General features: G+C 37.9%; 1 protein-coding gene across 5 annotated transcripts in view; it reads left to right on the plus strand.

The window, feature by feature from the left end:
• The first annotated feature begins 7,326 nt into the window (after positions 1 to 7,326).
• Positions 7,327 to 23,388, plus strand: part of ARHGEF10 (Rho guanine nucleotide exchange factor 10) — a 106,275-nt gene continuing 90,213 nt past the window's right edge. For 2 of the 5 annotated variants that reach the window (XM_088136802.1, XM_088136805.1), the window contains exon 1: positions 7,327 to 7,669. In XM_088136802.1, coding sequence (XP_087992928.1) covers positions 7,342 to 7,669 — 328 coding nt within the window. In that variant the 5' untranslated portion in view covers positions 7,327 to 7,341. Of the gene's footprint in view, positions 7,784 to 8,021; positions 8,118 to 17,713; positions 17,806 to 23,388 lie in introns of those variants that run through there. The other 3 variants (XM_007425189.3, XM_025164756.2, XM_025164757.2) reach the window with 3 other exon arrangements.

Raw genomic sequence — 23,388 nt, forward strand, 5'->3', positions numbered from 1 at the left:
TTCCTGCCAGTTTCCCCATTGTGTATGTATGTATATATGTATGTATATGTGTATGTATGTGTTCTTGTATGTGTGTATGGTATTCAAAAAGCAGGCTTAGGAAGAAAAAAGTATAAAAAGCATAAAGTACATAGGAATGAGATTTACAAGCATTATCAGATTAAGTAAAAAATTTACTTTCAGGTGAGGTGTTATGGCTGGTTAGATGTCTCTGTGAATGGCTCCGCAAACAAGGACAGTACAGCAGTGGAATTGCCAGCCAGGAGACAGTTCCAGATGACAGAAATTTCTCCAGAGGAAGGAGAAATCAGAGGATCACCCACCTGTGCTCCGAGAGAGCTGCTGCTCACAAGGAGACTGCAGGAATTTAGTTTCTTATGGTCAGTTGTGGGTTGAGCAGCTTGGAAGTCAAGGGATTTACAATGTGCCCTAAATTGCTGTGCAGCCTTTATGGACATTTGACTGGAAAAATCCTCACCTTCTTAATCATTTTATGATTTAATTAATTTATAACCTAAGAGAGAGATTCCGAATGGCAATGAAGATCACACTCTCTCAGTGAGTGCCTTCTTCTTGAAATTAAGAAGGGGGACCCCCCCTCCACTATTTTAAAGGATTTTAATTTAAAAGCAAAAAGCTTAACAAGATTGTGATCTAAGAAAGTTTCAAACAGAAAAAGGGGACAGTGATTTAAAAAAAATAGAAGAAATAATTTTTTATGACAAAAGTACCTTTGAAAATAGTAAAATTAATTAGACTAACAGATGAGACCTTCATGAGAATGTGTATTGTTTATTTTTAAGGACAGCAGATAATTGGTGGATTTTACAAAATAAAAAGATAAGAATAATATGGGTCAGACTCTGTGACTGTGACTTTGACGATGGAGAGCCAACTGGGACTAAAATGTTAAAGACAAAAAGAAGCAAGCGAGAGAGAGAGAGAGAGAGAGAAAAGAAGAAGAAGCAGCAGCAGCCACCACCGCCACCACCTGCCTTTCACTTTCACCATTGTAATTGACATACTTTCAGTTTCTTATCATGGCAACAAGGAAAATTGCCAAATTGGGAGAAGGGCATAAGGGTTCACTGGTACGACTTACAGATAAGGGCATTCCACCTGATTTACTGCAGAAATTGTTTGAGGAATTCGGTAAAAAGATGACAGCAACAGTTAAAAAGGAAATGGAAAAAGGATTTGCAGAGATAAAAAAAGATCTGAAAGAAGAAGTTAAGAAAACTGAAGGATCTGTAGGGCAACTGGCTAAAGACTTAAAACAAATTACTGACAAAGTGGAAGTTTTGGAAAGTAAGACAGAAGTTATAAATAGAGAGATGAAGAAGGATTTGGACAATTTGGCAGAACTGAGAGAAAAAGAATTTTGCTTAAAATTTAGAGCAATTCCAGAAGAATGTGGAGAGGATATTAGAGAAAGGATTGTTAAGTCTCTGATTTCCTGGATTGGAAGGAAGATGATACTGATACAGAGATTGATAAGGTCTACAGGATCAATACACATTTTGCAAAGTTAAGAAATGTACCAAGCGATGTCCTTGTGTACATTGTCAGGAAGAAGACAAGAGATCAAGTTGTACAGCAGCATTTTAATACTAGACTAAAGATTGATAATACAGATGTAATTGTACTTAAGGAAATTCCAAATAGAATATTATGCAAGAGAAAATAGTACATTTTTCTGACAAACTTAAACAGAAGAAAATTCCATTTAGATGGCGCAAGTTGGGTGATTCTTACTTTCAAATAACAGAGATTTAGATTGAACTCGCTGCAGAAAGCAAGAGAGGTTTTGGGGGAAAAAATAAAGAAGAACTGGAGGAGACACAAAGGGAAGTGACAATGACAGATGAGACTAAGCAAATGCCACAACAGATACAAGACACTGAAGAGGATTCCACATTGGGCGCTACAGGTAGTGACTTTTCCAAAATCTTGGACTAATGATGGATTATTAATGTTTAACATGGAATATAAATGGGGCAAATGCCTCTCAAAAAAGGGGGAAAAATTCATTATTTGAAAAAGTTTAAACAAAATGTGATTTATCTACAAGAAACACATATTAGGAAAAAAGATGTAAAATATTTAAGTCAAAATCTGGGAGAGGAATATATTTCAGCAGGATTGAAAAAAAAGGGAGTTTTGTATATTGACTTTGTATATTGACTGATGATTGTAGTAGATATGTTGGGGTGGAAGTTAATCTACAGGGGGCTAAGACTTTGATATTGGGAATTTATGCCCCAAATGAAGATAAAACAGCATTTTATAAAGGACTTAAGGATAAACTATTGGATTTTACATATGAAAATTGGTGTCTCCTCAGGGATTGGAATGGGGTGGTTTCCCCATAAAAAGACAGAACTTCTGAGAAAAATATTTAAAAAACACAGGATAAATTACCAAAGGGTTTTTTTTTTTAAATTTAATTTAATGGATAATTTGGAGCTTGTTGATGCATGGAGACATAAAAATGGTGATTCAAAAGAATATACTTATTTTTCTGAAAGACATAGATCTTTTTCAAGAATAGACATGATTTGGATTTCTAAGATTTTGGCTAATAGGGTTTATAAAGTAGAGATGTTACCAAAGACATTTTCAGATCATAATCCAGTGACTTTAACTTTTAAAAGGAAAAATGGATCATTTAGGTAGAGACTGAATGAGATGTTATTACAAAAAGAAATGGTGGTTGAGGATTGTAAAAAGAAGTTAAAGGAATTTTTTGAGAATAATCTTAATAAGGGCAGAAGTAAGGATGGTGTGATGGAATGGACTTATGAAGGCCAGGCTCAGGGAGATAAGTGTGTTCTTAGCCCTCAACAGGAGCGTGGGAAGTTCAAGAAGATGAGGCTGGCACCTCCCTAAGGAATTCACAGTGTTGTGGCTGGCTGGCTTGGGAACTAGGGTTCAGTCTGGGGAGATTTTCTGTCTGGAGGTTGTAGCTAATAAACGCAAAAGAACTGTATTTGCATTGTCTCTTGGGGTTCTTTGGGCTGAACCTGACAGATGGTTTGGGATGCAAGTAAAGCTTTTGTAAGAGGATATTTTATACAATGCAATAGTGAATTTAAAAAGAAAAAGCAAGATAAAATATAAATGATTTTGGATGAAATTAAAAAAAGGAAGAAGAATTAAAAACATCTCCAGGGATGACAACTATAATTCACCAAATTAACAAACAAATTGTCTTTACAAAGACAATTATCTATGTTAACAGGGAGAGAGATGGAAACAAAAATGAACTATGGAAAACAAAGAAATTTTGAATTTGCAAATAGACCCAGGAGATGGCTGGCATACAAGTTGCAAAAAGAAAAAGAAAGTGATATTAAAGTTATAAGAAGGAATACTGTAATAAAAGATAATGCGAATATGAGAAAAATCTTTCATCAGTATTATACTACCTTATATAAAGGTCAAGAAATTTCCTGGAAAATATGGGTGAATGCTTGCACAAACAGAATTTACCAAAGATTACAGAAAATCAGAGACAAAATGTAATGGACCTATAACAATAAGGGAGCTGTGTGAAGCTATCAAAAAGACTGAAACAGGAAAGGTACCTGGTCCAGATAGGTTGCCGCCTCTTACTATAAATGTTTTGAAGATGAGCTTTTACAACCTTTACAACAAATGATGAACATTATTTTCCAGAATGGAAAGATTCCTAATAGTTGGAAAGAGGCTAATATAACATTAATACCTAAAGAGGGACAAGATTTGACTTTAACAAGAAATTATTGACCAATATCTTTATGGAACAATGATTACAAGCTGTTTACCATGATTTTGGCTGAAAGGTTGAAAATAATTTTACAGGATTTTATTCATGAAGATCAATGCAGGTTTTTACCTAAAAGACAACTACAAGATACTATTAGAAATGTTTTGAATATTTTGGAATACTTGGAGCAACAAAATGAAAAATAAGCTGCATTGATCTTAGATGCACAGAAGGCCTTTGGCAAATTGAACTGGATTTTTTGTTTACAGTTCTGGGACATATGAACCTCGAAGATAATTTTATTAAATGGGTAAGCACAAATAATTGTAATGAGGAACTAACAAAACCTTGTGAGATTCAAAAAGGGACAAGACACTTTTGTTCATTTTGGTTCTTGAGGTATTTAATAGAGACATAAAACAAGATCAGGAAATTATGGGAATTAAGATTTAAAAAGAAATTTGTAAGTTAAGGGCATTTGCAGATGACTTGGTGTTAATTTTAGAAGATCTACTAGAGGGAATAGAAGCAGTAATGGGAAAATTAAAGGACTTTGGTATATTAGCAGGTTTGAAGATTAATAGTCAGAAGACAAAGATGTTAACAAAAATATAAAATTAGAAGATCAAATAGAACTGATGGAGAAACAACTGGTTTTAAGATTGAGAAAGAAGTAAAACGCTTGTGTATTACCATGATAAATATGAATTATATATTATTTCAGAATAATTATGTTAAGACATGGACTGAAATTAAGAAGGACATGTTAAGATGGGAGAAATTAAAATTGTCTGTGATAAAAATGAATGCTTTGCCAAGAGTGACGTTTTTGTTTCAGACAATACCTGTTTTGACAATGGATATACCATTTAAACAATGGCAAAAAGATACATCTAAATTGACTGGCAAGGGGGAAAAATGAGTTAAATACAAAGTGTTACAAGATGCAAAGGAAAGAGGAGGATCGTTGTTTGGTCTGGATGAAAGAATGGATGTTGCTGAGAAACAAGAGACTTTTACAGTTAGAAGCTCACAACCTGAGGTTTGGATGGGATGGATATTTATGGTATGATAAAGTTAAAATTAAAGTGGACTTAAAAATCATGTTATTAGACATGCCATATTGAGAATATGGAATAGATATAAACCCAGGTTGTGCCCGAAAACATCTTTATGGATCTCAGCTCAAGAAGCATGTTATGGAAGAGAACTGGCAGACAAATCATTGATGTAACATGACTTATTGGAAAACTATCAAGGGGGGTTTAAAATCAAATCAAGAGAGTAATTAATAGCAGAAGGATATAGTTGTCAATGGTTTTCACATTTACAGTTATCTGAAAGATTTAAAATGGATAAAAAGACTTACAGTATGGACCACAGTAAGACGGAATTTGAAATGTGACTATGTACTGATGATGAACATGTAATTGCTAAAATGTACAAACTTTTGTTGAAATCTGAAACAGAGGTAGAACAAGTTAAAGAATGGATGATAAAATAGGCTAAGAATTTTGGTTATAATATACAGATGGATTAATGGGAAAATATGTGGTTAAAAGGGTTGAAATTTACAAAGGGGGGGGGAAGCCAAAGCAGTCCCTTTGCAAAGAGCTCTTGCAAAGGGACTGCTTTGGGTTTCCCCCCCTTTTTCTGCAGCCAAAGCCAGCTCCAGCCCCACCCAAGAATGCGGCGAAAAGGGGTGCTTTATGACACTGCCACTGAGGGGCTACCTTTAGCATTTTTTTTTCTTGCAACCAAAGTCAGCCCAGCCTGGCCCAGCAGCCAGGCTGGGCATGCCTCCTCACCAGCGGGAGCAAGAAGATGGCAAGGTAAGCTAGGGCAGTGGAGTGCAGGGTGGCAGGGGGCCAAAAAAGGCATAGATGGGGGGGAGATAGGCAGGTGGGACTGGGCTGGGGCAGCTGTAGCTTCCTGGGGTGTGGCAAGCAGCCTCAGAGCCGCACGGTTCTGGGGCTGGTTGCTGCCCCGCAAGGCAGGATACAGAGAAGCCAAAAGGGCAGAGATCAGGGGCAGAGATAGGTAGGTGGGGGGTTGGAGGCAGTCCCTTACCTTACTGAGGCTTGGGACTGGGAATGGCTTGGATTGGGGTGGGTCCTTGGCTAACAACTGGTAAAATTCGCTTAACAACTGCAAGGGGAATTGCTGGGATTGCTGTCGCTAAACGAAGTGGTCACGTGGTGTCTCGCTTAATGACCACATTGCTTAGCGACCTAAATTCTGGTCCCAACTGTGGTCATTAAGTGAGGACTACCTGTATTGTGATCTATCCATGATAACTGTGATTTGGCCTTTGTCTGCTGGGAGTGTGATAATGGTTTGGTCCTTCTTTAGGTTTTTGAGGGCTACTCTGTTCTCTGCTTTGAGTTTATTCTGATTCTGTGTTTTTCTGGTTTGTGGTAAATAAAATAAAAACTATGTTTGTTGAATTCTATGAATGATGTTTTTTATCTATGTGGCTAACTGCTGCAGGTTGGCTTGCTGGGACATGAGGATTATAGATATGATAAATTTCAGTGCTGCTCATTGCTGATGAAGTGTTGTTTCTACCACACAATCAGTAGTAATACAAATTAAAATGGAACTAAAATGTAAAGGATTCTTGTCTGAATTACTTTTGGAAGACAACATGTACTACCTCAGTGTGCATTTTAATCAGTTCTGTTGTCCAGAAAAAAGACATGTGGGAAAGAAGATATTTCTACTTTCTTGGGAACAAAACAAGCTTAACTAGTAAAATCCAGTGTTATGAGGGCTCTGAACTATTAACACCTGTGGCATGCAGAAATTCAACTGATGCAGCTTAGCTTACAGGTGCAACAATGTGGGAAACACAGACTGCCTATTATGAATCTGTTCAAAGACCCTATTTATGGAGTGGACCGAGAGATGACAATCCTATTACCGTTTCTATAGTCCAGAATTACACTGTGAGTTATCTTCATTTTTGCTGTGGTCAGTTACCAAACAGCAATTCTTGTAAGAGCAAGAAAAACTCCTCTCGCTCAGCCACTTTTAAGGCACAAAACTGTGATTGCTTGTTTTGAACTTAAAAAACAATGTACCTTAGGGGCACAGTCAGTGTACAAAATATTGCTGCAGGGGCTGGAAGCATCCCTGGAAGGAGAGGTCGTCATGCCGCTTTAAGTTCTGGATAAATAATACGGCTGGATTGTGGTCTAGCCAAAATAGCTGCATAAACAGACGCTCAGATTTAGCGCCCCGACTGCAGAAGGCGGGCTGAGGGAGTCTTCAGGGTGGAGATGCCTCATAGGGCTTCCATTAGGATCTATGCTTTTCCTCACACGTCAACAGAAAGTTGTCGAAAACGACGCTCGGAATGATGTGAAAATGCCAAATTGTTTTTAGCGACAATCAAATGGAGGGTTTTGCACAGTTTTCTGCAGGAGCAGCAGCAGCAGCAAGCAGCCTTCCCTTGCCGAGAAAGAGAAACAAGGCAGAGCGCTCTGGACCGCGTTCAAGCTGGAGACGCTGGCAGGGGCAGCTTTACTCCGCGCAGCCCAGCTGTACAATAGGGAGCAATTAGGCGGGTCACGTGGGGATTTAGGAATGCGATGCATGCGTGTCTGGGGGTGGAAGGGAAGGATCTGGAGCGGCGGCGCGGCTCTGCTCGCCACAGCGCCCTATGCCTTTGCGGCAGGAGCAGCCGCGGGAGTGGCAGTCGGGAGAGCCAACCGGAGGGAGCGATCTCTCCCCCGGTCCGCCAATCATGGGAAGCCTTCGGTCCGAGCGACATCCTCGGCTCGGCAGGGTCTCCGCTGCGTGTGCGGAGCAATGCTGAGCGCCTGCGTGCGCTGGAAGGGACGGTGCAGCCTGCCTCGGCATCTGTGAAGCGAGAGGAGGGGCTGACAGTGGCGGGAGCCGCCGCTCGGGGCTGCAGAGGTGAAAACGGCGATGCTAAGCACGGGGTTGAGTGCGTCCCCTTGGGCATCTTCAAAGGCGAGGGCTTGGCGCGACCGGGAGAGAGAAGGGCTTCGTGGAGGAGAAAGTTTAGGGGTGCGTAGAGATGGGCTCCGGAGGAGTGAGCCTGAACTGCGCCCTCACGCCTCTTCCCTCCATTCAGTCGCGGGGCCCTTTGATGGGAGATGGCGAAGGACCGTCCTCTGGGGCGCGCGTCTTGCTGCGGCTTGTCTAGAAGGGGCGGGGGGGGGGGAGTTACGGGTTGCTCCCTGTTGGAAGCCCCACCTGGTATGTTTCTCTCTCTCTTTAATCCCCCGATGGAGCAGTGATTCATCAGCAGCGGCGGGGGTGTAGCCTCTTGGATCAAGAAAACTGATGGTGTCATGGTGAAAAAATTTGTATATATGCATACAGGATGGATGCCAAAGCAGTAAGAGTTTTTGTGGGATTTTTTGCTCAGCGCGTCTGTTTGGAAAATAGAGTTAGGAAGATATATATTTTTTAAAGTAGATATATGTGGGGAGGGAAGGGTTTATTCCCAACATAAATGTTTATGTATCTAATAATGAATCTAATTAAATCTGTGGGTTTCAGTTTCAGTTCTGTCCACAGAGAGTTATTTGTACTTCGCATTTCTATGTGCGGGATGATGTTCCAGGGTTGGGCATGTTTAGCTAGGAATAAAACAATTTAACATTGTGGGGATTGAGTTCTGAATGAACTGTGCAGGACAGCAGTCTATAGGCATTTATATTTTTGATGTCTGTGGCTGCACACTTTACACTGATTGTGGTCAGGAACGTAGCTTTACAAAGTGTAAAAGTTTCTTTGAAAAGATGGTGACACCAAGTGTACATCGTGACATGATATCAGATTCCTCCTTAATCCTTCCCTGTGTCTGCTGCAAAAGAGGGAGGCTCACTGTGGGTGTAGCAAAAGTGATAGAGTCTGCACAAGAAACTGCAGTTTAATTACATGCAAAAAAAGGGCCCACTGTTTCATCTACTGACCAGTTTTATTCACTTGCCAAATTGCAGTACTACTAAAAGATGCTGCGTGGGGCTATAGAAATGCTTTCTTGAGTTCTGTATTAAGAATTATTTTCAGCAGTAATCGTCTTATGTGGAAATGATCGGTTTGGGGATGTAGTAGTTAGATGGATGTCAGACAGGTGTGTTCTGGTCTGGGGTGTCTGAACCGGTTCTTCACAGGGTAGTTGTGGAAATAACATGAAGGGAAATTTCCAGAGAAGTCATCTTGAGCTCTTGAAGAAGAGGAGTGATAGAAATCTAACAAATAAGTAATATTTTATACAGAAAATTCATTTAAGATGACCCATGCCTCCCTGGGATAACAAGAAAAAAAAACCCTCCTCTGCTGCCATTGTTGAACTGTCAGCAAATCTAGACCATTCCTGCCATTTTAAATTTCTTAAATTTCTTACAGAAAAATGCCTAGTCTTCTTTCTGGGTACCTACAGTCTATTGAAAAATAAGTTACCAAAAACTTTACCCATGCCAACTTGGAGTAGTTTAATGTGGTTGGACCCATTAACATGTACCTATCTACCTGTGGAATGTCCCTTTAATATTTGTGATTTATTTTGGAACTGGTTTCTGTGTGATTCCAGGAATGCTAGAAAGTGAAATAGTAAGTACATCAAGTGAGTGGCTAATAAATTGATTTATGTGCCTGCCAGATTTATCTTCTGGAGACTTTGAGAGTAAGAATGGTGGGTGGGTGGAGGTCATTGTCTTCCTTTACATTTCTCTCAGCTATTAGGCTTGGGTATTGTGGCACAAAAATGGGAGGAGCTGGGGAATTATTTGAAAGAGGGCCCTAAAAGGATGGGGTTAAGGTTCTAAGGCTTTCAGAGAACAATGGGACGGTTTAGGATGAGTGCAGAAGATGAAGTTGCAATGTTGAATGAAGCCTCTGAATTGTTAATTTTGAATGATAGAAGGGAGAAAGTATTAAACATATAGATAATACTTATATTAAATATTCTAAATATATGTATTCGTATACTAAATATAAATTAGTTGAAATAGAATGTTGATTTTAGTTAAGTGTTCATCCTGACCCAACAAGGAATATGGCTGCTGGCATAATTCTTACTTGAAACTTCTAGCTCAGAGAGACTGGGAGGAAATCTCATTGTTTTAGATATGTGTTACTTGCCTGTATTGGGGGTGGGGGATGATTTTAAAAGAGAAAAATGAATGATTGAGCTGAGTGGATCTTGTGTGCTAAGAATGCTGGATGAATGAGAAGATTTGGAAAGGATGATTCTGTGTGAGAGAACTCTTGAATTCAAACGAATGATTTGTGTTTGGTGGGTCAATCCTGACTTTTGCCATGTGTTCATATCTTAGGCAAGTCTTATCCTCAACAGTTTGCTAACAGTGTCCTGTAATTATGATTTGTGATTAATTGCATTCTGCCACAACTAGCTATCACCTTTGACTAACATGAAGGGAGTTTGAAATATGAGAAAGAATATTCAGAGGGACATTATTTTACTTTTGATTGTAGACAGTTTACCCAGGAATAATTGATTATTGTCCTTGAAACATAAGGATGCATCACCTTAAAGAAAACTCAGCCAACTGAACTGTAGAAGAGAATGTTTTTAATTATCCAGTCTTTTATTTGAAATATTGATCCATCTCACTGGAGGAAATCAACTCTGATAGTTAATCAAGCATAGTTTGAAAAGGGAAGGAATAGTTATTCAGGATCTACTTCAGAAAAGAACACAGAGGAAATATAGTTCTTTATTTCAAATTACTGTAATAGAGAATGTCAAACCTAGCTTCTGATCTTGTTTTCCTAAACTATATTTCAGACTAAACACGGTTTTGGGGGATTACGTAAGAGGAAAGAATATTTTAGTTTTAAAAAACATATAATTTTTTTTAATGTTTTACACCATTACAGATTTATAACAAACTTTAAGATAAGTCAACATTATTTTTGAGATAGATTGTTTGAAGCTGAGAAAAGTGTAACATAATCTAAGAAATGAATGACTGATATAAGATACCTTATGGTGTGCAACTTGGTCTGGTCGTGATGATGCTATGCCAATATTTCCTGATTCATAAAACATGGAACATTATATTATAGATGAAGATGCAATCAGCCTATGTATGTTCAGTTACTTAAAGCCATATAATACTGGAAATAGCATTTTTTAATTAAAGCTCCTTTTGAGTGCCAGAGGTGTAGAAAGGTGAACCTTAAATCTTCTAGATAAAGTATTTGGAGGCATTGTTTTCAGGTTAGTTCATCTTTATTTGTATATCCATTTGGCAGAATTCCTTTTAGGAACTGGGGATACTTTGTTAAAATATCATATCTGGCAAGTCACTGCTTATTTCAACATTCAAAGGAAGTAGGAAATTCCCAGAATATTTATATCAGGAACACTTGAGGAAAAGAAAAGCAGCCTTTGTACAGAAGCTATCTATTGAGAGATTTTCTTTCTTTTTAATTTCTGCAGAATCTCAATTTTTTTTTTAAACCCATCTGAGCAGAGTTCCATTTGATACAAGCAATGAGGGAAAGTCTGCTTTAGTCACATATGGCTTAGTTACTGGGCCAGATTTCCATTTTATGTTGCAGGTTAGAGCAAGAAAATTGGCTAACTGGGCAGGGTAGGGGATCGGATCCAATTTTAAATGAACAAATGAGATTGATGCAATGAAATTTACGATCTGGTATAATGCATTGGTGGATATGAGTTTATAGGCTGTCACAAAAATAAGTATTAGAAAGACAGGACTATTGTTTTGGAGGATTTTAAAGAAGAAAGATGTGGTTAAGGCCCCTGGGTAACTATAGGGTCCATTGTGAAGATAAAGAAAGAATAATTGTAGATTGTAATAGGAAAGTAGAGATGGGATTTACACAATGCATTAATTCAGATTATTTTAACTCTCATTTATTGAATATACACAGTTAGCTGGGTTTACTTACCAAAAGGAAGTTAGTCACATTAGGGCTTAACGTGGTGGATGAACCCAGAGTTGGGGAGCAAGTGCAAATAGAGAACTAAGATCTGGAGTTTATAAGGAACTCTTGAGGCTGAACCCTAAAGCTGTTGCAATTTGTAGGTAGCTGATGCAGATTTTTGTATGTGGGGAGGCTGTAAAGTAGTGAAAGCTTTTCTAAATAAAAGAAGTTTGTGAGAGTTTAGGTAAAGGGAAGATTCTGAACAATGTGAGTCTTAGTTCTGTAAGTTATATGCTATTTGGATATTGTCAACCAATGGTAGGGAATTCTAGGTCTTATAGTCCAACAATCACATGTAGTTCATCACATCTCGACAGCACCAAATGTGCTAAGTGTGTGTTGTATGTTTGCCTTTGATGTGCATTTCTTGGATAAAATAAATGGATGGGACAGGTTTTAATTATTATTATTATTTTTTATTTTTTTTTTATCTGCGCTCAGTCGTTACCAACTCTGCAGTGACTGCTTTGGACAAGTCCTTTGCAGTTTTCAAGGCAAGGTGTTTCAGAAGTGGTTTGCCAGAGCCTCCTTCCTAGAGCAGAGCCCAGCTGGTGAGCGCAGGAGGCAGGGTTTCCGTTGCTTCGCGCCCTTTTTTGGCACGCGCTGTTTTTCATGCTTACCGGCAACTGCTCCCGACTCCTTTTTGCAAGGCGCCGCCAGCATTTTTCCTCCCACCGGAGTGAGAGTACCCATTTATCTACTCACGTGAGTTTTCAAACTGTTGGGTTGGCAGGAACTGGGGAGGAAACAGGAGCTCACCCTGCTAACGCGAAGGCTGGACTCGAACTGCTGAAGCGTCGACCATTTCTGGCTGGCAACTTTCAGCGTCATTAAGCCGCTGCGCCACCGCGTCCCCTCTTAATTATTATTAAGCCTATTGAAATCTGTTTGTTAAGGCAGGGCAACCTGGGATCTTCTAAATATTTGGGGCTACAACTCTTATAACTCCTGATGACTACTTTCTCTATTGGTTAAAACTTTTCAGAAATGAAATACCAAACCCTTTGGAAATAAAATTTCAAATAAAATTCCAAACAGGTTATGAAGCTACTTATACCAATCTTGTAATATAACTTCCTCCTTTTTAAAAGAAAAAGTTATATATTTAGAAGGGAACTATCATATTGTACAAAAAATGATTGGCAGGATTAGACTGGTATGATCATTGATCATTAATACCAGGATTAGACTGGCACGATCATTTTCTATCTATTTAAACTGTAAAGTTTGACTGGCCAAACTTTACAGTTTAAATAGATAGAAAATGATACAAGAACTAATATCATTAGTAGGTTGCTGTGCATTTTTTAAAAAACAATTGGCTACACTTTTTTTTCCTTTCTCTAGAATAAGTGCAGGTAATTTGATTTGAACTGGGACCCTAACTGTTATAAGGAAAAGTTTCACACTTTGGTCCAGGCTGCAGTTCCAGTTAGTTAGATTATAAATATCTGCCACTTACCTTGCAAAAATGCAATCCAGTAGTTTCAGCACTTAAGTATAATTAATATTGCTTGTAGTCCAGACAGGCCTGTTTCAGACTAAGGCCAAGTAGTCACTGGTCTAGGGTGCCAAAGCTTAGGCTGCCCCTCCTTTTGAATCATTTTAAAAATGCAGATCTTTCTATTGGTGGGAGGTGACATCATCAGTCAGTGCAGCCCAAGGGTGCCATATACTCTTGAGTTGGCACTAAGTCCAGGGCGTCCTTCCCCAGCCTGCTTATAATGGGATGATGGGAATTATATATTAAAACACCTGGACGGGTTAAAGTTTGGGGGGAAGTGTCTGATTTAAGGCAATAAGTCAATGTTCTGTGGTCAGATGTTTTTAAAATTCTTAATATTACAGTTTATCCTTGCTTGCATAGAACATATCCCAGCTAAATCTTTTTCACAAATTAGAAAAGTTTAAGTCTTTCATGCAACACTTAGAGTACATTTTAACAGTCTGTGTGGGGCTGCCATTAAATATTCAAGTATTTCCCCTTATACAAAATATACCAGTTTGTCACCTGTGCCTTAGAGATACTGTACCACCACTCTAGAATTATGCACTTGGTTTTCCATTATTTCCAAACCAAAGTCAAGGTATGGTTTTTGATCTACAATATCCTGTGGGTCTTGATGTTAAAATATTTGAAAGACTGTATCCTTTTTATAAGCCACCCTATACTCTGAGTTTTTCCTTAGAAGTCCTGTCATATATGTAGGTCTCGATTAGTGCAATTAATGAATCCCATGAAATGGTCACATTAATCGAATTCGCACTATTTGAAGTGATATTTTTATGGAAAATATGGCAGTTGGTTCTATTTCAACAGAAATAGGCAATGAAAATTTTAAACATACATTTTTATATGTATATTAATGAAATATTACAGTAAAGAATATAAAGATTATACTTATAGTTTAAATTTATGGTTTACAAAATCACAGAGTAGTTATAGGAAGCAAAATAAAAACAAAAACAATTCTACCGTAGATTCAGCTTGTCCTATTTTAGCATTGACCTCATTCATGTCATTCAATTACATCAAATTGTTGCTTTAATGTAATAGTGAGACTGTTCTTTTTTGAACTTGTACTGTTTTCCTCTGACAGAATCTCCCTTTTCTCCATGTTGCACACACAAAGATCAGTTGCACCTAAATCCCCAACCACAACTGTGCGTGTGCTAGCCTCTGTTGTGCACACACTAGCCTCGCATTAATTGAATTTTGGGTTGCATTTAATGTGACCTGGTATCAATTTACAATTTGCACTAAACTGAATATTGCATTATTCGAACTTGCACTAATTGTGACCTACTTGTATTTGTAAGTGCTAATAAAGACTGTGCTGGTAGATGCATGAGACGTCAATTAATGAAAAGCAAAACATATGTAGAAACAAATATTAAGCCATTGCTTGAGATGTTTTGGAGGATCTGTAAAAAAAACCCCTCTTGTTAGAACTGACAAAAGTGAATAAACTGGAAAGTGCAACCGCAGAAATAAATTAATATATTATCATTCATCTGATAGCCATGATTCAAATTTAGAGAGCAGTCATTCTAATGAACAGCTAACCCTTAAGTTCGTGTGTGAGTAAGCAGCTAACCCATGCAAGCAACACTGAATGATGAAAAGAAGTTCTATGTCTAGAAGAATCTGTTTCACTTGTTACATCGTACAAAGCTTACGTTTTATGAGACAAACCTCTGAATATATCATGGTAACTTTCAAGGTTAAGAATTTGCCCTGCTTTCTCTTCCATGATGTTGATAGGAATAATTGAATTACAGTATAAAGATAGCTTAGATAGTTTTTATCCCCTCACTTGAACGGTTATAATAAGCGTAAAACCCAAGCAAAAATATTATAGTCTGCAATATTATTTTAGGAATATCCATTGCAATTAGCATATTGAGAACCATATGAAAAAAGTAGTTCATTTTATTCTAAAATATAGAGAGAAAATGTGTTCAGTAGAATTTATAAAATAATTGAATTAGAAATCTGCACCTCTGTAGTTTTTACTACTGTAACAGTTCCTATCACCTAGTAAGAGAGGTACTTAAGATTATTCAGAAACATGACAAATTAATTGCTAGTTAACATATGTATTTTGAGTGCTGGAGAAAATAATAAAATTTATCCTGTAAGCTTGCTTCGAACTTGCCTCAGTTTGTAATAACATTACACAATCAAAATAGGAAGCAATGTGGTTAGGAGAAAACAAATAGATTAAAATGATCTAATTATTATTCATAGGTTTGTCTCAAATGGCACCAAGCCCTGCGTAGTAGTAAAAATGCAGCAAGTTATTAATATTGGCTTTTACCTGTTAAAATAATAAGATAAGGAAGAGGATAGGAAAGTGAAGCATAAGTAATAGAATCACACACACTATTGTGGTATAGAAAATTAATTGCTAGAAGATTACAAACATTGAAAATAGCAATATTATGTCTTTGATATAACCTGATTTCATTCATGTTATTGTAGAAGACTCAGGATTTGTAAGGTAGATATCACAAAATTGAAAGTCAGTTGGAACGTATTTTGTTTGCTTAGAATATTCTTGTGAGATTCAAAACAAGTTGTTCTTTATTTTTTTCAGTGGGAGTATTTAATTAAAATTTCCACTGTGGGGTTCAGGTCTGCAGCCTCATAGCAAAGAAGGCATTTAATGTGTATTGTAATTATCCAGTATTGAAACAAAAGATGGGCTTTTTCTCTTTGATTTACAGGTGATTGAGACAAACGCCCAAAAGAAACAAAGACTTACAGTGGCCTATGACATGCTATATCAAAGTTTCATTATATTAAATTTAGAGTGTTTCTCTCACATCATGTACATGCTTCATTTCATTAATTCAACACATAAATTCAGTGTCCTTCCCAACATGGGATGCACACCAAAGCCATCACTTCTGTGTGGTTCTTAGATATCCCTCAGTATCTCTGATGAAAAATTATTACATGCTGTAGTCTGTTCTAAAGCTGTATCATGCAATGTGGTTCCTTTCCTTTGCATTTTAACATGGGGAAGTGTCAGTTTCTCAATATGATTTTAGCAAAGCAAAAATCTGAAGCCAGTAAGAAATTTTTGGCACAGTCCTAGCAAAAAGTTGCTAATATCATAAGCAATTTGGAGAGAACTACTGGCAATGTGCTTTTTCCTTATAATTGAAAACTCCTGGCAGAGCCAACAGGATCATACTGTGAAAATGCATGGAAATGCAGAACAAGCAAGCTGTAAACTTTAGGTTTGGTGCTTTAGAATTGCTTCAAGCTTATTAACTGATGTTGTTTTTAAACCACATGTTTTTTGTTGTTAAACTTCTAAACTCTGTCCTTGATTCTGTTGTTTGGGATTATGAATTAATCTGAAGTTAGGCTCATCTGGATTTAAGCCACATGCCATGTAATCATAAATCTGTCAAATTATGGGTAGAAAGATTTCTTTTATTACAGAATAGCCCCAGCCCATAATGTAGGCTTACAGAGGACTTAGCAGTATCTTCTACAGGAGTGTACACTTCTGATGTTGGAAACGGCTGTTGGCTGGATGCCTGACAAATTGCTGAGTTAGGATAGTGTGGTAACACAAGCACAATTACACTGCATCAGTGCAGAGGCTTCAAGCAGTCACTTCTGTAGCAGTTTAAAACATGGAAGGTCTTAGGACAAGTGGAGGAGGGTTTAGGTTTGTGTGATGAAGATGGATTTGCTGGCACTTAGTATTAGTCCCAGGCCCCCTCACTGAGTGTCTGGCAGTAATAGCCCCCCCATGCCTCAGTGAGAGTTAAGCATAGGCAAAATGTAATCAAGTGGATTAGTGATGCAGTCGGGCAGTGTTGTCCAAACTTAGCCACTTTAAGATGAGTGGACTTTAACTCCCAGAATTCCCCAGCCAGCATGGCTGGCTGGGGAATTCTGGGAGTTGAAGTCTACTCAAAGTGGCCAAGTTTGGACAACACTGCAGTAGGGCTATGGTGACCATGTTTTCTTGGAAAAAAATAAACCTGGAAAAGGGGCAAATCTGAAAGAGGTTCATAAGGCAAAAACACATATTCTAATAAAAATATCTAAAATCAAATAGTATATGTAAATTTATTTTAAAAAGACAATTCAATTTCCATATTTTTCACATGAATATGAAAGACTGTGCATGAAGTGGTACCATTTGTACGGCAAAAGTTAAACGGCCAAAATAAAGGACAAAAGTGAGTTTTTGAAAAGTAAAATCTAAAGGACAGTTTTCTGAAATAAAGGACTATCTATAATAAAGGACTATGGTCACTGTAGGTATGGGATAAGGCTGCTCTGTTGTATTATAATGGCTTCTGCTAATATGCACAAACTCTGTCTTTACCAAAACAAAAAAACCCCACACACCCTCTGTCTTCAAGAAACTCTCTTTCTTGAAAATATAGGCAGTTTTCTATTGTGCACTAACTATGGTATGTGATATGCTCTAATATGTGAAAAGATATTCACCTGCTTTAAAAAATATTTTGTTACAGAATCATTTATTTTATCTTGAAAAGAAACACATTAAGGAAAGTGTGAAATAACATGGAAATGGAAGGATTCCCTCCACCGCCACCTCCTGAAGGTAATAATATTAAAGATTGTATGGTGGTTCATGCTAAATTGAAAATGCTTGCATTTTAAACTATTTTTATTTTTATTTATTTATTTTGTGCCTTCAAGTCAGTGTTAATTCCTGGTGACTGTCTGGACTAGCCCCTGCAATTTTCTTGGCAAGATTTTTGGAAGTGGTTTGCCATTGCCTTCTTCCTGGGGCTGAGGGAGAGTGACTGGCCCAAGGTCACCCAGCTGGCTTTGTGCCTTAGGCGGGACTAGAATTCATGGTGTTCTAGTTTTTAGCGTGGTGCCTTAACCAATGCACCAAACTGGCTGTCTTTAAACTAACTGGTTAAATAACTGGGTATATAACTTCTTAAATGTTGTTTTACGGAATTATATTGTTTTTTCCCTGTGTTGTTTGTTTTCATAAACTCATAGGCAGAAGGTTCTGTCTACACCATGTGTTTTGGATTTCCTTGGATTCCATTGGGTGACTTCATTCATTGGCACTCATTATTAAAGATGAGAAGTTGTTTTCTGGTAGTTTTTCCATTTGTTATATATTATCTTCTGTCTGGAAATAGAGTTCTGTTATTCTGGGATGTAATGGGCTGGGTATACTAATTCAAGGTTATTTAAAATGCAATTTGTATTGAGGGTGGGTAAGTCAATATACTTGTTGGGACAGAGCCCGTGAAAAGAATATGTGAATGCATAATTTTCTGGAAAATGCTAGCTAATATAATTTGGGGATCTCTTTTCTGTATCAGCTATATCTCTTTGTGTTCTGGCTATGGTTTTAACTGTTTAACATCTCCATGGAATCAATAGGTGAAGTCATCTGTTTGTTTGGGGTCAGGAATCATCAATATGATGATGATACCCAATTACACATCTTGACCCCAGGCCAAAGAAGTGACGCTGTCAAAATCTTGGCCCAGTCCCCAGCCCTCTGGAGGGGAGGAACAGATTCAGGCTTAGTCATGACAAGAATTCATTCTGTTTGGTTCTTCCAGTTCTGGGGATATTCCATCTTTAGTGTTTGGTGGGGTTACTCTTCGCCTTGTGAGACTGGTCACAGTCTGGGGGTCCTCTTGGACTGGCAGCTCTTGCTGAAAGACAAAGAACTTTTACACAGGTTCATCTGGTGTGCCAGTTACACCAGGAGGCCTTTCAGACAGTCACTTACACCTTGGTCACCTCACGATTGGATTATTGTAATGCCTTCTACATGGAGTTGCCCTTGAAGACTACCCAGAAGCTTCAGCTGGTCCAGAATGCAGGCTGGTCCAGAAAGTGTGGGCAGTGATGGGTGTGTCACAGTATGTGCATGTGTCTCCACTGCTTTGTGAGCTGTACTGGGTGCAATTCAATGTACTGGTTATTAACTATAAAGCCCTTCATGGCATAGGGCCTGGCTACTTGAGGGACTGCTTGTCTCCATATGTTTCCACCTGGCCAGTGAGGTCTGGTAGAGTGGACACATTGTGAATTTCATTGAGCAAACAATGTCATCTTGCAGGACCCAGGAAGCATGCCTTCTTGATGGCAGGCCCTGTCCTCTGGAATGTTATGCTAAGAGATTCACACTGCTCCCACCTTATTAATTTTCCACAAGTGATCAAAAACGTGGTTGTTTTCCTGGATTGTGGGATAGGATGCTGGTCATGTCCCTTTGGATTTTTGGTTTTATTTGTATTAAGGTCTCCTGTTCAGCTGTATTCTCTCTTTTTGATATATGTTGTTTTCTTTTAATTATAAGTGCCCAGAATTATTCAGGAGTTGGGCAGCTTCAAAAATTAAATCAAATAAATAGATAAAATATGGTTTGCTCAGTATTTTGATTTTCGGCCATGAGACTCCCTGGCTTTGAAAAAAATTGTTTTTCTTAACAACTCCCAAAATATCTGAGAAGATGTATCTATTTCAGGCTTCTCTAACCTAATACTATGTTTTTATAAACAAAAACACAGCTGAGTGCATGGTGTTTTGTTTTTCTTTGTAATTACAGTGCTTTTGGTGTCTTTCATATTCTCATGGAAGATGGTGTTGGGCAGGCTCTGGATTCTTGTGAATAATGGAGTCCATAAAGTATGCTGACTGATAGTCACTGAAGGATATCCAATATTTGCTGAAAATTTGCTCTTGCATGCTGCTATGTTTTATACAATGCTTGATCAGTTCTGTATGCTCACACATGTAATCTCATTTACCGAAGTATTTGAAAGGGATCATTGCCTTTTAATTCAGCCATAAATAATGTAAATTATTATTTGGCCGAAAAAGTGTGAAAATACTGCCCAGCAACAGATGTTGTTTTCTTCCAGTGTGTATTAACAATAGTTTAACCCCACGTGTAAATAGCTGTCTCTTCTGATGTTGCCACCACTGACTTTCATTGTACAGTGTACATTATACAACTTCTTGTGAGTCATGTATCATCAGGTCAACGTGTTATCTCTATGGCTTCCTTGCAATGCAAAAAAGTTTTATTTTTTTTTAATGTGAGATAGTATATACAGATCTTCTGGGTCATGTTTAGGATGAATCTGATAGATTTAATAACTCCATTATACTATACTCTCCTGTAAAGCAAAATGTATTTATGTTCTGTAACCTGGAAATGCCACTCTACCCAAAGACAAATGCCTTATTTTCTGGAGATTTGGGAAGGCCTGGTCTGGGTGGAGAGGCACCAAAAAGTCTATTCTCCAAACCTTTTTCTGTGGCCAGAAACACTGATTCAGCTTCACCAGTGTTCTAAAATTTTATCTGTGGCATGGAAGTGTTGTGCAAAAGCCTCTGCAATGAAACTGCAGCTTGAGTAATTATTTAATGATACTCCCTCTAAAGAACAATACTTAGAAAAAGTAGAGTCCTACTCTGAAATACAAAACAATATTGTATGCCTTTTTATAAATTGATGAAAAAAGCCTGAGGGCCTGCAAACCTACATATGACATCTCAGCAGTAAATTCTACTGTGGAGTCCTTGGGGTTCTCTGAGCTTGGTTGTTTTCTTGCTAACATTTCATTACCTGGCTAGGTAACATCTTCTGTGCTAGAATGGAATGGGGTTTGTTCTCTGTTTATATACTGTGGCATGCCCTGCCAGTGTTGGTGGGGGTGTGGGTTTTGTTTTGTTTTATTTTTTCCCCTCTGGTAGTTCCTTGATTAGGGTATTGTTTACTGCTTGATTGTATGTCTGGTGATAATCTTTGTGTTAATCTCTGCTTATCTGGGTGATGATTGCTGGTGAGGAGATGTTCTGGTCTTTTGTTTTGCTTTCTATTGTCTCTTTTGAATAGTGTGTAGATGTTGTTTATCTCTATGTGCCTGTTGATGGCTGCCTTGTCTGGATACCAAGCTTCCAAGAATTCCCTTGCATTTTTGGATTTAGCTTGGTCTGAGATGCTGACAGTTTCCCAGTTGAAACTGTGGTTAAGTCTGTCCATGTGTTGTGAGATTAAGGAGTTTTCATCATGTCTTCTGGCTGCTAGTTGGTGTTCATGGATGTGCTCTGCAAGCCTTCTGCCTGTCTGTCCTACATAGTGGTTGTTGCAGTCCTTACTCTGTATGTTGTAGATGACTCCTGTTTTTTCTTCTTGTGCTACTGGGTCTTTTGGTTTGCTTAAGATGTTTTGGAGGGCTTTAGTTGGTTTGTGTGCTACGGAGTTGCCAATGTGGTTGCAATAGTTTGTTGATTGTTTCTGAGACGTTTCTGATATATGGCAGTGATATCCCTTTTATAGCTTGTGTTGGTTGTGTTGTAGTAGGCTGAGTGGTCAGGCACTTTTTGATAAAGTTGCGTGGATATCCATTTTGTTGGGTTGCTGCAATGCGTTTGTGCTCGTTTGAATACTGTTCTTACACAGCTCCTCTTGTGGGAGGTTCGGTTTCAGAGGGAAAAAACAAAACAAAACCCCCACTCCCACCAACACTGGCCAGGCATGCCACAGTATATAAACAGAGAGCAAACCCCATCCCATTCTAACACTGAAGATGTTACCTAGCCAGGTAATGAAACATTTGCAAGAAAACAACCAAGCTCAGAGAACCCCAAGGACTCCACAGTTTAACCCTGAGCTACACATATTTGCTTCTATTAGTAAATTCTACATATGATTGCAAAGAAGTAATTAAAATAAATTGTGCACTGGATGTTGATCATATTTGTAAATTATGGATTATTAAAATTCATGTCATCTAGGATCAGGAGTTTAACAAAGAGCTTCATAGGAATCCTGCATGACAGAGCCTTCTTTGAGGATTGTAAGAATATTGCTTAAACTGAACTTTGCACTATATGGCATTTGTTTGTGAGAAATGCCCATTTATGCACACAGACAGTTACAAAGGATGGTAAAAATGGAGCCAAGATTTAAGTCGAATGAGAACAGCTTTTGAATTGTAGCCCTCAATAGTCTTTTTTGTGGAAGCTGCTGATAGATTGTTTGGCATCTGAATTTCTGTTTAAAAGAGAAGAGTCTTTTAAAAAGAAAGGGAAGAACCAGTCTTGGTATTTAATTTAAAAAATCAGAGGAAAATAAACTTAGGTAAAGTAGCTTTAATTATTTACTTTCATATAACAGCCATGCTTTATAACAGAGAAATAAAACAAAAATCTTTTTTTTCCCCTGGTGTAAGCAGAGCATTGTGCATTGTTTGCTTGTACGTGAAATAACATATTTCCAAATTAAAGATATCTCTCCCGAGTAATGCTTGGCTCCTGGTGACCTCATGGACATGACCAACCAGTTTTCTTGACAAAAATACAGAAGTGGGTTTGCCATTGTTGTTGTTGTTTTTTTTTTTTTACTTTCAAGTGTAGTCTATAGTTCTGATATTCCTTTAAGGCCCTAGATGTTGTTAGTCTTAAGGCATCCATTTTGAGTCTGAAAACTAACATCTTATTGATTCCTATCTACACACAGTGTTATGTGAAGGTCGCATAGAAGGCCATTGTTTGCTGCCCATCCCTATTTTAAAATCAAAGGCTGCTGTCAGAGAAATGGATTTTAGTGCTCAAACTACATTGTGCAGCTGTTCTATTTTTTACTCTTCAATAAATTATTCTTCAGTAATGAAAAAAAAAAAGGAAAAGCAGTGTGAAAACATAGGAAGGCTACAAATGGAATACATACATAACTTGAAAATGCAAATGCAGGTGAAGTCCTTGGTAACACAAATTTCTTCCATTTAGTTATAAACATAAACATAAAAAGAGAATAAGAGTATAGTCATAATACTTCTGAATAAGTATTGTATGTTTAGAAGTCCTTCTGCTCTTGCAGCCCCACATCAAGACTTTATGTCTCTCCAGCCCCGAAAAAGCTTTTTTATAGATGTTGGGATTGCTGTGGGAAAGGGATATATGTGTAGAAACATACTCAGAACTAAACAGAACTATTATGCTTGTTTTCCAAATGGCTACAACCTAGACATCTACTGTTCCATAAATTTGGAACCCTCTTATGTGTTCTCAAACAAGACTTTCCATTCTTAATGGGTTTTTTGAGATGTAGATTGAATTTAAATAGATGAGAAGCTGAAAAGTACCTACTTCCCATTTATTTACCCCAGCCATTCCCTTGTCATGGCTGCATGTC

Source organism: Python bivittatus, unplaced genomic scaffold (assembly GCF_059951505.1).
Source record: "Python bivittatus isolate LINGU-HERP-01145 unplaced genomic scaffold, Pbiv_v1 ctg000020_np1212, whole genome shotgun sequence".
Lineage (NCBI taxonomy): Eukaryota > Metazoa > Chordata > Lepidosauria > Squamata > Pythonidae > Python > Python bivittatus.